The sequence below is a fragment of the Thermobia domestica genome, chromosome 3 (genome assembly GCF_964235325.1).
Source record: "Thermobia domestica chromosome 3, izTheDome1.hap1.1, whole genome shotgun sequence".
Taxonomy (NCBI): domain Eukaryota; kingdom Metazoa; phylum Arthropoda; class Insecta; order Zygentoma; family Lepismatidae; genus Thermobia; species Thermobia domestica.
In genome coordinates, this window is record NC_137456.1 from 304,799,886 (window position 1) to 304,814,935 (window position 15,050).

The 15,050-nt window shown below is 35.8% G+C and overlaps 1 protein-coding gene across 3 annotated transcripts in view; it reads left to right on the plus strand.

Annotated features, from left to right (window-relative positions):
- Positions 1-15,050, plus strand: part of LOC145681755 (uncharacterized) — a 132,119-nt gene that overhangs the window by 79,948 nt on the left and 37,121 nt on the right. For 2 of the 3 annotated variants that reach the window (XM_081753367.1, XM_081753365.1), the window contains exon 2: positions 14,117-14,304. In XM_081753367.1, the coding sequence (XP_081609493.1) occupies positions 14,230-14,304 (75 nt within the window). In that variant the 5' untranslated portion in view covers positions 14,117-14,229. Of the gene's footprint in view, positions 1-7,922; positions 7,991-14,116; positions 14,305-15,050 lie in introns of those variants that run through there. The other variant, XM_081753366.1, reaches the window with a different exon arrangement.

The following is a 15,050-nucleotide window of genomic DNA, read 5'->3' on the forward strand; positions in this document are numbered from 1 at the left end:
TATTTAACCAACACTTAGTAAACAAGACTTTTTAAAACCAAGTTCTTGAACATTTCTTTAGCTGAGCTTGTTTTTTAACCAGTAATTAATAAACAAGTTTTTTTACAGTTTTTTCAAAGCAAGTTATTGATTATTGCCTGTTTTGCTAGATTTTTTTATTACATAGAACTCAAAATCTTTTCTTTTTTTGTTTTAGATGGATTTCCTGTGTTCAACTGGTGAGTTCAATATGATTGATGAACTTTTCCTGCATGAAGTTTTACGCGGTTTTGATGACTATTCGCGTGTCTTCAGTACGTGGAAGGCGATAATGGAGCTGCAGCGATTAGGTCATCGAGCCAGTGTAAGATGTGAGGCTTTACTACACGCTCTTCGTGCTTTAGAAGGTAATGACCTTATACTTTTAAATCATTGCGTTTCAGCCGCCGATGTGCTTGAGTTATTTGTACATGGATTTTTTCGTAATAAGGAGTTTTACAATTATGCTCAAGACAGATTTATGTATTTAATGGCGTGCGGAGAAGGGCAAATAGATAAAATAAATAATACAGAGTTATCCAACTTTTTTGATTTTGGTTCGCGATTTGTTTTGGATGAATCTTTAATTCCATCTGAATCGTCCATAACTGTGACCCCTCAAGAAAATTGTAACTTGAGTGATGAAGACTTGGCATTTTTAGATGGAGTAAATCTAAATTCCGATGAAGAACGAGAAGTGAGGAGATTGGTTAAAAATGTGGACGATGCTGTGGTTAAACCCACGCAACAAGTCCAGGGACAAAATCCTGTATACAATCAATCTTGTGTACAGGATAATCATGGTTATGGGGACCAATCTGATCCTCAACCTGGACCCTCACATGCTCCTGACCCCGTGTTTGTTGGATATGGGAGCAATAATGGGAAAAGTACAAATAGTACTGATTGTAGTACTAGTGGTAGTACTAGTAGTAGTAGTAGTGGAAATAATAATGAGGGGGAAAATCAGAGTAATAATAACTTCGAAGTAGTAAGAGAGAGCAGAAAACGGTTTCGTAAGTTTCATCTTACGGGCCATGAAATCGCGGTTAGACCTGTGGATAATGAAAGACGTATTGATAATCCACAGGCCTATATTGAAAGCTTATTTAATTTTGCATTAGAACATGTGTTATCTAATGCTCGCCCCACAGATTATATTGGACTGTACATTGATAGTAGCAATAGTAGAAATAACAAGTCTGTGTATGTTCCATTTAGAAGAAAACCCGATTTTTCTGCTCAAACTGTCCTTTCCTCAGTTGAACGAGTTTTAAATTCAAATGAGGATTTCCTTTTGGGGCATGAGGTATTGTTTCGCTTCCATGTAGCGGAGAGTATGCATGGAAACGGAAGAAATGCTGCAAGTGCTGTTGAAAAGTATTCCAAACATCAAGATTATTTGGAAAAGCGATTAATACGCATAGAAAACAATAATATGTACTGCCTACCCATGGCAATTGTTTGGGGAATTACGAAGCACACCGCAAGTAAGCAAAGTTTATATAAATTAAAAACAAGAGATTATGATACATGGGTTCTTAAAGCAGAAGTTCTCTGCGAGATGGCAGGAGTTGACGTTAAAGCAAAGGGTGGATATGATTTTAAAGACCTGGATTTGATACAATCATATTTAAGTGGTGAGTATCAAATTGTGGTGTATGAAGAAGATGAAAATAATGACCGGGAATATATAGTACGTTACCCGGGAGAGTATGCCGAGAATAAAATCTTTATTTTCTATAAGAGAGGTGACACTGTTGGCCATTTTGAACCCATTCCATACATTAAAAAATTACTTGGTAAACTGAAGTATTGCTATTATTGTTTGCAAGCATATAATGGGTTAGCATATAAACATAAGTGTGAAACTCAGTGTTCTCTTTGTGAATGCAAACACGAACGAAATTATAATACTAATAAAATTAAATGTAATGCGTGCAATAGAGAGTTTGCTGAGGGTACATGTTTTCAGAATCATAAGAAATGTAATAAAGGCGGGAAATCTGTGTGTGATAATGTTAAGGTCTGCAATAATTGTGGTATCATCTTTGATAACAGGCGTCGAAAATCAAACCATGTGTGTGGTGAACATTTTTGCACGACTTGTCGTAAGCATGTTGATATTACTCACACATGTTTTGTACAACAACAAAAGCCTGTACATACTGATAGGTTTATGTACATTGCATATGATATAGAAACGATGTTAAAGGCACCAAATGCGCGCGGTGAAAGGGAACATGTGGTAGTACTTGTATGCTGTAAGCATATTTGCCACAACTGTATGAATAAAGGTATCGATGAGTCCTGTAAAACTTGTGGTGATAATAATGGAAATCGTTCGTTTTCTTTTAAGACAATGACGGACTTTATTAACCATGTATTGGCAGACCGACCTGACTTCAGACGTATAATTTGTATTGCACATAATGGTAGCAGATATGATGGTCTTTTCTGCCTTAGAAATCTAATAGAAGAGCAGCATCTTATTCCTAATGTGGTAATTCAGGGTCAGAAAATTTTTAATATTAATATTGGTAATCGTATTTTCTTTAAAGATTTTTATTTATTGGATGTAAATTATCTAGACTTCCCAAAACTTTAGGCCTGCGCGGAAATTTAAGAAAGGGAGATTTCCCATATTTATTTAACACCGAGGAAAATCAAAATTATGTTGGTCCCTATCCCCCACTTGAATTCTATGACCCTGAAGGACGAAGCACCGAAGAAAAACAAGAATTAATAGCCTGGCACCAAGAACGTGCGGCAAGTGGCGAGGAGTTTAACCTCGAAAAGGAAATGCTGTCTTATTGCGAAAACGATGTTAGAATTCTAGCAGAAGCGATCATCAAATTTAGTGACATTATCGAGGAGAAAACGAATGGTTTGCAATGTTTCATGACATCATCCACCATTGCAGGTCTTGCAATGCGTACATATCGTACTTTGTACTTACCTGAAAATACTATTCCCGTAATTCCCGCGTTGGGTTTCCATCATAAGACAAAGTATAGTACTAAAGCTATGCAATGGCTTATGTATATGGAAAAACAATTAGGGATAGAAATCCAGTATGCTAGGAGAGGTGGGGAAAAGTATATTGGTAGGTACCAAGTACGATATGTACGCATTGCAAGACCTGCAATGGTGGATGATGTCATGAAACATTGCAAACCATTCGTTTTCTCCTCGATAATGTCACTAAATTTGATGATCGCTTTTGCTAGAATTCTAACATCGTTTTCGCAATAAGACAGCATTTCCTTTTCGAGGTTAAACTCCTCGCCACTTGCCGCACGTTCTTGGTGCCAGGCTATTAATTCTTGTTTTTCTTCGGTGCTTCGTCCTTCAGGGTCTTAGAATTCAAGTGGGGGATAGGGACCAACATAATTTTGATTTTCCTCGGTGTTAAATAAATATGGGAAATCTCCCTTTCTTAAATTTCCGCGCAGGCCTAAAGTTTTGGGAAGTCTAGATAATTTACATCCAATAAATAAATAAAAATCTTTAAAGAAAATACGATTACCAATATTAATATTAAAAATTTTCTGACCCTGAATTACCACATTAGGAATAAGATGCTGCTCTTCTATTAGATTTCTAAGGCAGAAAAGACCATCATATCTGCTACCATTATGTGCAATACAAATTATACGTCTGAAGTCAGGTCGGTCTGCCAATACATGGTTAATAAAGTCCGTCATTGTCTTAAAAGAAAACGAACGATTTCCATTATTATCACCACAAGTTTTACAGGACTCATCGATACCTTTATTCATACAGTTGTGGCAAATATGCTTACAGCATACAAGTACTACCACATGTTCCCTTTCACCGCGCGCATTTGGTGCCTTTAACATCGTTTCTATATCATATGCAATGTACATAAACCTATCAGTATGTACAGGCTTTTGTTGTTGTACAAAACATGTGTGAGTAATATCAACATGCTTACGACAAGTCGTGCAAAAATGTTCACCACACACATGGTTTGATTTTCGACGCCTGTTATCAAAGATGATACCACAATTATTGCAGACCTTAACATTATCACACACAGATTTCCCGCCTTTATTACATTTCTTATGATTCTGAAAACATGTACCCTCAGCAAACTCTCTATTGCACGCATTACATTTAATTTTATTAGTATTATAATTTCGTTCGTGTTTGCATTCACAAAGAGAACACTGAGTTTCACACTTATGTTTATATGCTAACCCATTATATGCTTGCAAACAATAATAGCAATACTTCAGTTTACCAAGTAATTTTTTAATGTATGGAATGGGTTCAAAATGGCCAACAGTGTCACCTCTCTTATAGAAAATAAAGATTTTATTCTCGGCATACTCTCCCGGGTAACGTACTATATATTCCCGGTCATTATTTTCATCTTCCTCATACACCACAATTTGATACTCACCACGTAAATATGATTGTATCAAATCCAGGTCTTTAAAATCACATCCACCCTTTGCTTTAACGTCAACTCCTGCCATCTCGCAGAGAACTTCTGCTTTAAGAACCCATGTATCATAATCTCTTGTTTTTAATTTATATAAACTTTGCTTACTTGCGGTGTGCTTCGTAATTCCCCAAACAATTGCCATGGGTAGGCAGTACATATTATTGTTTTCTATGCGTATTAATCGCTTTTCCAAATAATCTTGATGTTTGGAATACTTTTCAACAGCACTTGCAGCATTTCTTCCGTTTCCATGCATACTCTCCGCTACATGGAAGCGAAACAATACCTCATGCCCCAAAAGGAAATCCTCATTTGAATTTAAAACTCGTTCAACTGAGGAAAGGACAGTTTGAGCAGAAAAATCGGGTTTTCTTCTAAATGGAACATACACAGACTTGTTATTTCTACTATTGCTACTATCAATGTACAGTCCAATATAATCTGTGGGGCGAGCATTAGATAACACATGTTCTAATGCAAAATTAAATAAGCTTTCAATATAGGCCTGTGGATTATCAATACGTCTTTCATTATCCACAGGTCTAACCGCGATTTCATGGCCCGTAAGATGAAACTTACGAAACCGTTTTCTGCTCTCTCTTACTACTTCGAAGTTATTATTACTCTGATTTTCCCCCTCATTATTATTTCCACTACTACTACTACTAGTACTACCACTAGTACTACAATCTGTACTATTTGTACTTTTCCCATTATTGCTCCCATATCCAACAAACACGGGGTCAGGAGCATGTGAGGGTCCAGGTTGAGGATCAGATTGGTCCCCATAACCATGATTATCCTGTACACAAGATTGATTGTATACAGGATTTTGTCCCTGGACTTGTTGCGTGGGTTTAACCACAGCATCGTCCACATTTTTAACCAGTCTCCTCACTTCTCGTTCTTCATCGGAATTTAGATTTACTCCATCTAAAAATGCCAAGTCTTCATCACTCAAGTTACAATTTTCTTGAGGGGTCACAGTTATGGGTGATTCAGATGGAATTAAAGATTCATCCAAAACAAATCGCGAACCAAAATCAAAAAAGGGGATAACTCTGTATTATTTATTCTATCTATTTGCCCTTCTCCGCACGCCATTAAATACATAAATCTGTCTTGAGCATAATTGTAAAACTCCTTATTACGAAAAAATCCATGTACAAATAACTCAAGCACATCGGCGGCTGAAACGCAATGATTTAAAAGTATAAGGTCATTACCTTCTAAAGCACGAAGAGCGTGTAGTAAAGCCTCACATCTTACACTGGCTCGATGACCTAATCGCTGCAGCTCCATTATCGCCTTCCACGTACTGAAGACACGCGAATAGTCATCAAAACCGCGTAAAACTTCATGCAGGAAAAGTTCATCAATCATATTGAACTCACCAGTTGAACACAGGAAATCCATCTAAAACAAAAAAAGAAAAGATTTTGAGTTCTATGTAATAAAAAAATCTAGCAAAACAGGCAATAATCAATAACTTGCTTTGAAAAAACTGTAAAAAAACTTGTTTATTATTACTGGTTAAAAAACAAGCTCAGCTAAAGAAATGTTCAAGAACTTGGTTTTAAAAAGTCTTGTTTACTAAGTGTTGGTTAAATAATTAATGGTTAAAAACAACATTAGCTAAACAATTGTTCATTAAATTGGTTTTAAAAAAGTCTTGGTTACTAACTGCTTTCAATAAATGTATTAATAATAATAATTATGAAATACACTCACCTTCTAATTCTTAGTTGTTCTTCAAAAACTGTTAAAAATGGCCTCGCTAATTTTTATATATTGCAACTGCAGGGTCCACACAGTGTAAAACAGTAATAATATTTTTACTAAATTCAATACTACTATTAGCACTAATAATAAGTCAAGGATAAACAACACGTTACGTCCAACGGCGTACAATAAAATGATATTAAAACGAAATATTATATTATTATATATGTCATTACATTAAACAAGTTTACGCATGTTTTGACGCTATCATGTGGTAAGTATTGCCACCTAGCGGCCTTATTCAAAAGCATTCAGTATAGTATTAAGTCGTCTGCAAACGGGTTCATAAAACAACACGTCTCTGTGCATTTTTTTTTCCGATTCACATTCTATACATGTTTCCAATAACAGTACACATGTATGTAGCCTTGTTCCAATTGTAAAATATCCTAAAGCCCATTCTGTCCACCGCAAAAATTTATTCTGAAACTATATATACCAATAGAAAAGGTCCTCATTCTGTACTGCGCCCCACCGTAATATTTATTCTGAAACTAAGTATCGCAAAACAAATGGGCCTCATTCTGTACTGCTGACTACAACAATATACATTCTCAACTAAATATACCAAAACAAAAGGCCCTCATTCTGTACTGCGCCCCACCGTAAAATTTATACTTAAACTAAGTATAGCAAAAGAAAAGGCCCTCATTCTGTACTGCGCCCCACCGCAAAATTTATTCTGAAACTAAGTATTGCAAAAGAAAAGCCCTCATTCTGTACTGCGCCCCACCGCAATATTTATTCTCAATCTAACTATACCAAAACAAAAGGCCCTCATTCTGTACTGCGCCCCACCGCAATATTTATTCTCAAACTAAGTATAACAAAAAAAGAAAAGGCCCTCATTCTGTACTCTATAATTAAGCTTCCCCTAATAGTCCTTGAATATCTTTAGTAAGGGCTAACTACCCTTTAATTATTCTTGATATCCCCTGATTATTCCTTTAATATTCTTACTATGGGCTACCTACCCTTTAAGCATTCTTAATATCCCCTGATTATTCCTTGATTAACCTTACTATGGGCTAACTAGCCTTTGATTATCCCCTAAATAGTCGCTGACCATATTTAGTATTCCGGAACTACCCCTTGATTATCTTTAGTATACCCTAATTAGCCCCTAAATAATCGCTGACCATCTTTAGTATTCCGTAGCTACCCCTTGATTATCTTTAGTATTCCGTAACTAACCCCTGATTACCACCTAAATAGACCTTAACTATTCTTAGTTTGCCCCCTTTTTTCTCTGTTACTAACACATTGTGTCTTACTAAGTTGTCTTCGCATTCTAGTTTGCGTAAATAATCCATCGCAAAATCCATAAAATAAGCAAATGTGTTACATTGTATTCTGTGTTTTGCAGTCTAAATATCATAAAAGGTAGTGAATCGGCTCATATTCCTATAGGCTACAATACAAAATGACCTAAAGCATTTTCATTTATTTTTATTTTACAAACTAAGCAACACAAATACTTTTTCTGCACTTGTAATTAAAGTATACCAAAAACAATTCCCCATTTCATAATGATTTCTTATTTATTAATCTCTTTAAATCAAAAATCTTCCATTACCATTCTCTAACTAAACACAAAATATAAAAATTTACCAACACTGCTACAGGAAGTTGAGTCACTTCCTGTCGACGCGCATATAGGAATACGTGTAATTTAAAATGTGCTTACAGGCGGAAATTAAAAGGATGTATATAAAGGTAAGTTTAATATCATTTTTACCATTAAATTATTTAGTATGTACTAAAAATGAAGTATTTCAAATTGGTGATCTTTTTTCTACAATTATTTTATAAATACTTATGAAAATATATTCGTTGTTATGTGCGTTAAGCAAATGATGCTGGCCTACACTATTTAAAGGTATTTCCGACATGTGAATGTTAGCCGATTGCAGGTTGTTCTTGTTTTCCGTGTTTTAAAATCAATTATATTGCGTATTTGTTAATGTAGATGCATAAAAATATAGCAGTGATTAATTTTAAAAGCGTGGCAATTGGTTCCCATGCGTGCGTGCATTTATACGGAAGCAGTCATACCTTTATTAATGTTAATGCGTAACAGTCGATCTCCATGTAGAAAAACGTGCCTGCATTTATACGGAAGCATGCGTGCATTAATTACATTTATTAGTTTTAAACGTGTAGCAGTAAAAGTCCATTCGTGAAAAAAAACGTGCGTGCATTTATACGGAAGCATTCGTACAATAAATAGTTCAAGGCGTAGCAGTACAAGTCCATTCGTGAAAAAACGTGCCTGCATTTATACGGAAGCATGCGTACAATAATTACATTAATTAGTTTTTAAAGCCGTGGCAGTCAATGTCCATTTATATAAAAAAAAACTTCCGCGGCAACAAGTGTGCAGGGCAGGGCAGGGCAAAACATACGCGCAAACAAGTGGTTCAGGGTAGGGCAGAGCCGGTGTGCATTTCCAAGCAATTGTTTAGTATTAGCAAACGCGTAGCAACAAGTTAAAACAAAATAATAATTATTTTATACATTATTATCAAAGGTGGATAATGTTGCGTTAAGTTAGGTTATACGGTAAAGGCGCGTTACCGACGGTCACGATACCATAGGTGGCGTTAGCAGGTATAACCAGCTTAGGTTAGTTTATTAAGGAATCATATGGTTTTCAAGTAAAGGCGCGTTAGCGACGGTTACGTTACAATAGCTTAGTAAAAAAATGTGGTTTTCCACTAAGGCACATTAGCAAATATAAACATCTTAGGTTAGCTTAGTAAAAAACATGTGGTTTTCAAGTAAAGGGGCGTTAGCAAGTATAGCCATCTTAGCTTAGCTTAATAATGAATAGGCAATTTAAATTTTGTGCCAGGCAACTAATTTATCCGCAAAAGTTATATAACACAAACTATTTTATAATGCGTTCTTAAATGTAAGCTGGTGGCCGTATTAGCGTACGTGCAATTTTAAAAAGTACAACCAATATGTGTTAGGTGAACACAGTAATTTTTTATTTCGCTTTCGCGTTAGTGCAATTGTAAAAAGTGCAACCAATATGTGCTAGGTGCACACAGTAATTTTTATTTTATGTTCGCGTACGTGCAATTTTAAAAAGTGCAACCAATATGTGTTGGGTGAACACAGTAATTTTTTATTTCGCTTTCGCGTTAGTGCAATTTTAAAAAGTACAACCGACATGTGTTAGGTGAACACACTGATTTTTATTTCGCTTTCGCGTAAGTGCAATTATAACAAAGGCGTAACCAACATGTGTTATGGTGAATGGTATTTTAAAATTATTTCCGTAAATGTTTGCTATAATTAAAAAATAAATCTTTGTGTAAGCGCACAACATAAATAGCATTTCAAACAAACGCGTAACATTAATGCCAAAATGTTTTACAAATAATCACTTTTTTCTCACGTTTCAATGTAAATGCCTGTGGTGGCACGTTAACGATTATGTGTTATACTTTTAAAGTGAATTACAATTTTACATTTGTTCGGTAGCCCTAGGTTTAAATATTAATGTACAAAAGGCGCGTCAGTGAATATGTGTGGATATATACATCAACTACAATAATAACTTACAATTTTCGCTGCTCGTCCAAACTTTTTAGAAATCGCAAACACACACACACGTAAAATCACACAATTAATTACTATAAAAGACACTCTCAGTAGCAACAATTATAATATATAGAAAAAGGGAGCAAAGGGATTTATATATAAGTACTTTATTTAGTATAGGCGGAACCATTTTTTTCCCATAAGTCCATATGCGTTATTGCATATAGGCGGGGCATGGTCAATGTTCTCACTGTGGACATTGAATCCATACAATAATAATTGTTCAGTTCGGGGCATTAATCTCTAAAGTTGCAGTTTATTTTCTCGTATTAGATTGTAATAACAAAATAAATGTTTTTGCCGTTCTCTGGTTATCTCTAAGTAATAACGTTTCCAAATTGTTTATATATATTTACAAATACAAGTTCAGTTTGTAATAGGGTAAGCGTTCAATAACCCATCAGTTCTCGTGATTATCGGTTTATTTTTTTCTATCGTCAATATCATTTAAACTCGGACACATAAACTCGTGATCCATCTGTGATTAACTCTGTTAGATATCACTCATGGTTGTCGATAATAAAGGTTTTTAACCTTGCACGTGATTGTTATTCAAAGTTCTGATTAAGTTCAAATCATACAAATGTTTGTAAATGATTGCAAGCAAGCGTTCAATAACCCATCAGTTCTTGTGATTATCGGTTTATTTTTTTCTATCGTCAATATCAATTAAACTCGTACACATAAACTCGTGATCCATCTGTGATTAACTCTGTTAGATATCACTCATGGTTGTCAATAATAAAGGTTTTTAACCTTGCACGTGATTGTTATTCAGAGTTCTGATTAAGTTCAAATCATACAAATGTTTGTAGATGATTGCAATTAATCTCTGTTTCGTGTAAATAAGTAAAGTCTATAATGATATAGCTTAATCACTTTTATCATTCTGATACGGTACAAAGTTAATCTTGACGTCACTAAAGCCAAGCCAAACGGCTTTTCGCTCGTTCATTTCAATTTCAACGGCTCTCAAGGAAGGATGTCTATGCCACTCAGTCTTCAACTCTCAAGTAAGAAAAATTGTTTTTAATAAATATTACCCTTTTTATAGTATACTTGTAGGAGGGGGAGGGGCTTATTTTTAACTTTTCACTTTGTTCAAGTCGAGGGATGCTCACATGATGTTCGTATGGGTCCTGCACAGGGACCATTTCCTTTTATCTGCTCCCACCTTTTTAACAAGGAGTATGGCTTGCCATACAAAACATTAAAATATGCTCACATCTTTTTAACAGGTAGCTTCTAATGAAGCGTAGGGGCCATGGGTCCTGCACAGGGGGCAATGGGTCCTGGGAGTCATTTCCAGGGGCCCTGCAAGGCAGGGAAGGGAACCATTTCCTTTTATCTACTCCCACCTTTTTTTTAACAAGGAGTATGGCTTGCTACATTTTTCACTTCTCACATACTGTTCGTATGGGTCCTGCATAGGGGCTATGGGTTGGGGTCATTTCCAGGGGTCATCCACTGTAGTCCTGGGAACCATTTCCTTTTATCTGCTCCCACCTTTTTAGCAAGGAGTATGGCTTGCTATCCAAAACATTAAAATATTCGCACATCTTTTTAACAGGTAGCTTCTAATGAAGCGTAGGGGCCATGGGTCCTGCATAGGGGCTATGGGTCCTGAGGGTCATTTCCAGGGGTCATCCATTGTGGTCCTGGAAACCAGGGACCATGCGGTAGGGACCATCCACTGTGACCTTCGTAGTGGTCCTTCAACCTTTCCTTTCGTCATCTATCTCCAGGAAAAAAAAACCTGACCCTATTTCATCACCTCCTTCGATACTCCCCTTATCCTTAATTAAACAATCGATAAACTATCTCTTATCAACTGTCGCATCTCTTTCATGGATACCACACTAAATCAATACTACTGGTGAAGAAGCTATTTGTTTACTTCTTCTTGGCCAACCGCTAAGAGCATTTATAAATCCATAGAACATGGGTTATTGCTTTCTCATCGGACTTATGCCAAAAACACAAATTGCAAAAAATTGGACATACGTGGGTTCACATCTTCAACGACGATATGTGACTTTGTTATGCGCAATTAATACATTCAAATTCAAGAACGGCGACGAACTGAAGGGTATGAGGATACGGTTGCAAGTAACAACTGTAGTCATAATATTATATAGTTCAACTAAGCAACAGTGAAAATAGCGGGGAAATCAGAAATGATCAAAACTGAGTAGTTTACATCGCACATTTCGAAATACGGCTAGCAGATTAAACTTACGAGAAATGACAAGTGAAATTTGGCGTTATACTAAACATGGTTTGGAGAGGGGGGGAAACGAGCATCCCGGTGGGGACACTTCAGTTGATTTCTTTGGGGGGAACAAAATGTGATTGAGGGGAAAAATCCTCCTCATCGCCTCTGGTAACTCACACCCCGCCTATCATGTAAAATATCATAAGAATACTCTCAGTAATTACCAACAGTTTCGTTGAAATAGTTTCCTACAGAGCAAGAAACCACAAATTAAAAAAGGAAAAATAAGAACTTTCGCGGAACGTAGGAGGTAAAGCTTCTGCAATAGTAAGTTTGACTTTCGCCTCTTGACGAAGATTAGAAATATCTAAACAAGCTACCAGCAAATCATGTATATGAATATTGTATGAAAGCAATAATGATAATTAAATAATCACTGAAATTATACTTTGTGCAGATAACGGAATGAAATGCGATATTGCTTGAGAGCAACACTGCCCAATAAAGGGTTAATTGTATTTCAATATACAGGTTTTTTTACAATTGTATTTTTCTGGTATTTCAATATGCAGTTCTCATTGGTTTCATATCGTACCTCTTCATTTAAATTGGTTTTAAATAACTCTGCAGTTAAAAATGTTTAGTAGATCTATTTTTTTTAGAAAAAAATACAAAATAATATTCCGGTATTAGATTCTAATCATATTTATGTCTTCCGCTTATATTTGGGACCCTCATACATCCCTCTCGCTGCCCCTAGGGATTGCGACCCCCAGGTTGAGAAACCCTGTTCTAGATGTTTTGTAACGAAGAAGGGAACAAAGAACGTGAGTATGCTTAGATTTCGTATAAGAAAACAAATTACAATAAATATCTACTAAATAAAAGTCTCATTTATCATGCTCAGTTGCACAAACCAAAGATTAATTTGTGGATAGAGATATAACTAAAGTTAATTATCGAACTGAGAATTATGTGTTGCACCAACACCGATCTGAAAATTATTTTGACAAATCATCAGATTGAGATAAATCGTCGAAAACGGGAGATTAATCCAGGATTAGCGTTTTGTAGCGAATAACAGCTGTGAGTTAGTTACTGTGGTTATTTCAATCCTCCTTTATGCATATACCCACCGTCGCTTACGCGCCTCCTCCCTTCGGACGCACTCCCGTGCTACCGTTCGGGGCAAGCTATGCTCCTGCCCTGACTCAGTTCGATAAGTATTTGTGCTTTTTAGTGTCCACGGCGGATGTTCAAGTGGTTTGGATTCCGACGTTTAAACTGTAGGTCCACGTCTCATATAGTCTAGCTGCTGAAAGGGAACGCTAAATTAAAATCAAATCAAAATCAAAAGTTGGGGGTCTTATTCCGTTAACCGTACTGTGTGCTGTAGTCTTAATGTCAAAATTGGTACGGTTATTAATCCCGTATCAGTATCAATTTCAAGTTAATAGACGCCGTGGCTATTTTACAGATTCAATTTTTACGTTATATATATATATATATATATATATATATATATATATATATATATATATATATATATATATATATATATATATATATATATATATATATATATTCTTTTTTCTGGATTATCTCGAAAATTAAACTTAGGGTTTTACATTTACCATGGTAGATACCTCATATTTTATTTATTTATTTATTTATTTATTTATTATTATTATTATTATTATTATTATTATTATTATTATTATTATTATTATTATTATTATTATTCAAGTTAATAGCAGAGACATACGCATGACTATTTCAGGAGGAATCCAGAGCCTTTAGAGAGTCCAAATTCATATGAGGATAAATTATAATAAATTTTTACAATCGACCCTGAAATTAGACTTAATTTACGGAAAAGTCGGGATTTTGAACTTTTTCCCACTCCTAGGACTCTTGCGTACGTTCGTGATTAATGGTATTGAAGAGTTATGTACTTATCCCAAATTATTGAAGACCCAAGATCTTAAGACTGATCATCATTTTACTTAATATAGATCCAGGAAACCCTGCCGAAGACAGTGATCAATCAATTGGGTCATATGAAGATCCTCACAATCTAGACATTTTCTGCATTAACCGTGAAGGCGAACGTCCAAGGTCATTCGCAATGCCATTTCCCGAAGAGGAGCCTGGTCCATCTGCTGTGAACAACGAAGAGGTTCCTCGGGTCAATCGAAATGAGGTAAGTTAATCGTTTTCAAATTTTACTTAAACTAAACATACTCACTAGAAATATTTCAATGGTGCTTTTGCAGCTACTTCGTACCTCAAAAACAAAACATAACTTGACACAAGATCAAAAAAATTTGAAAAAGTTGGAGATTAGTTGAAAGTCAGGGACTTTTTCTGATGAAGAAGTCAATTACGATAACAAATTAACTTCTCCATCGGAAAAGTCGCTGACATTTTACTAATCTTTAACTTTTACAGACATTTTCTTCTTCTCCTGCAAAAGGCTTTCTAGTTGCAAAGTACCGTCAATGTAGGGCGGGTTTCTTCCAACGACAATTAGATACTATCAGGGGCAGATCCAGGACCGACTTCTGGGGGGGCGGGGGGTTGTCATATTGCTACTTTTAAGCGCTCCAAACTGTGGGATGGGTTTTATTTATATATTTGTAAGAAAGTTTCCTCTTCTGGGGAGGCGATCGCCCCGATCGCCCCCCCCCCCGCTTGGATCCGCCCCTGGATACTATATAGAGAAAGAAACTAGGGATGGCCAATTCCGGAATTTTTACTTTCCGGAATCCGGAAAGTAAAATCGGAAAATTCCGGAATTCGGAAAAATTCCGGATTTCGGAAAAATTCCGGATTTCGGAAAAAATCCGGAATTCAGAAAAATTCCGGAATTCGGAAAAATTCCGGATTTCGGAAAAAATCCGGAATTCGGAAAAGTTCCGGAATTTGGAAAAATTCCGGATTTCGGAA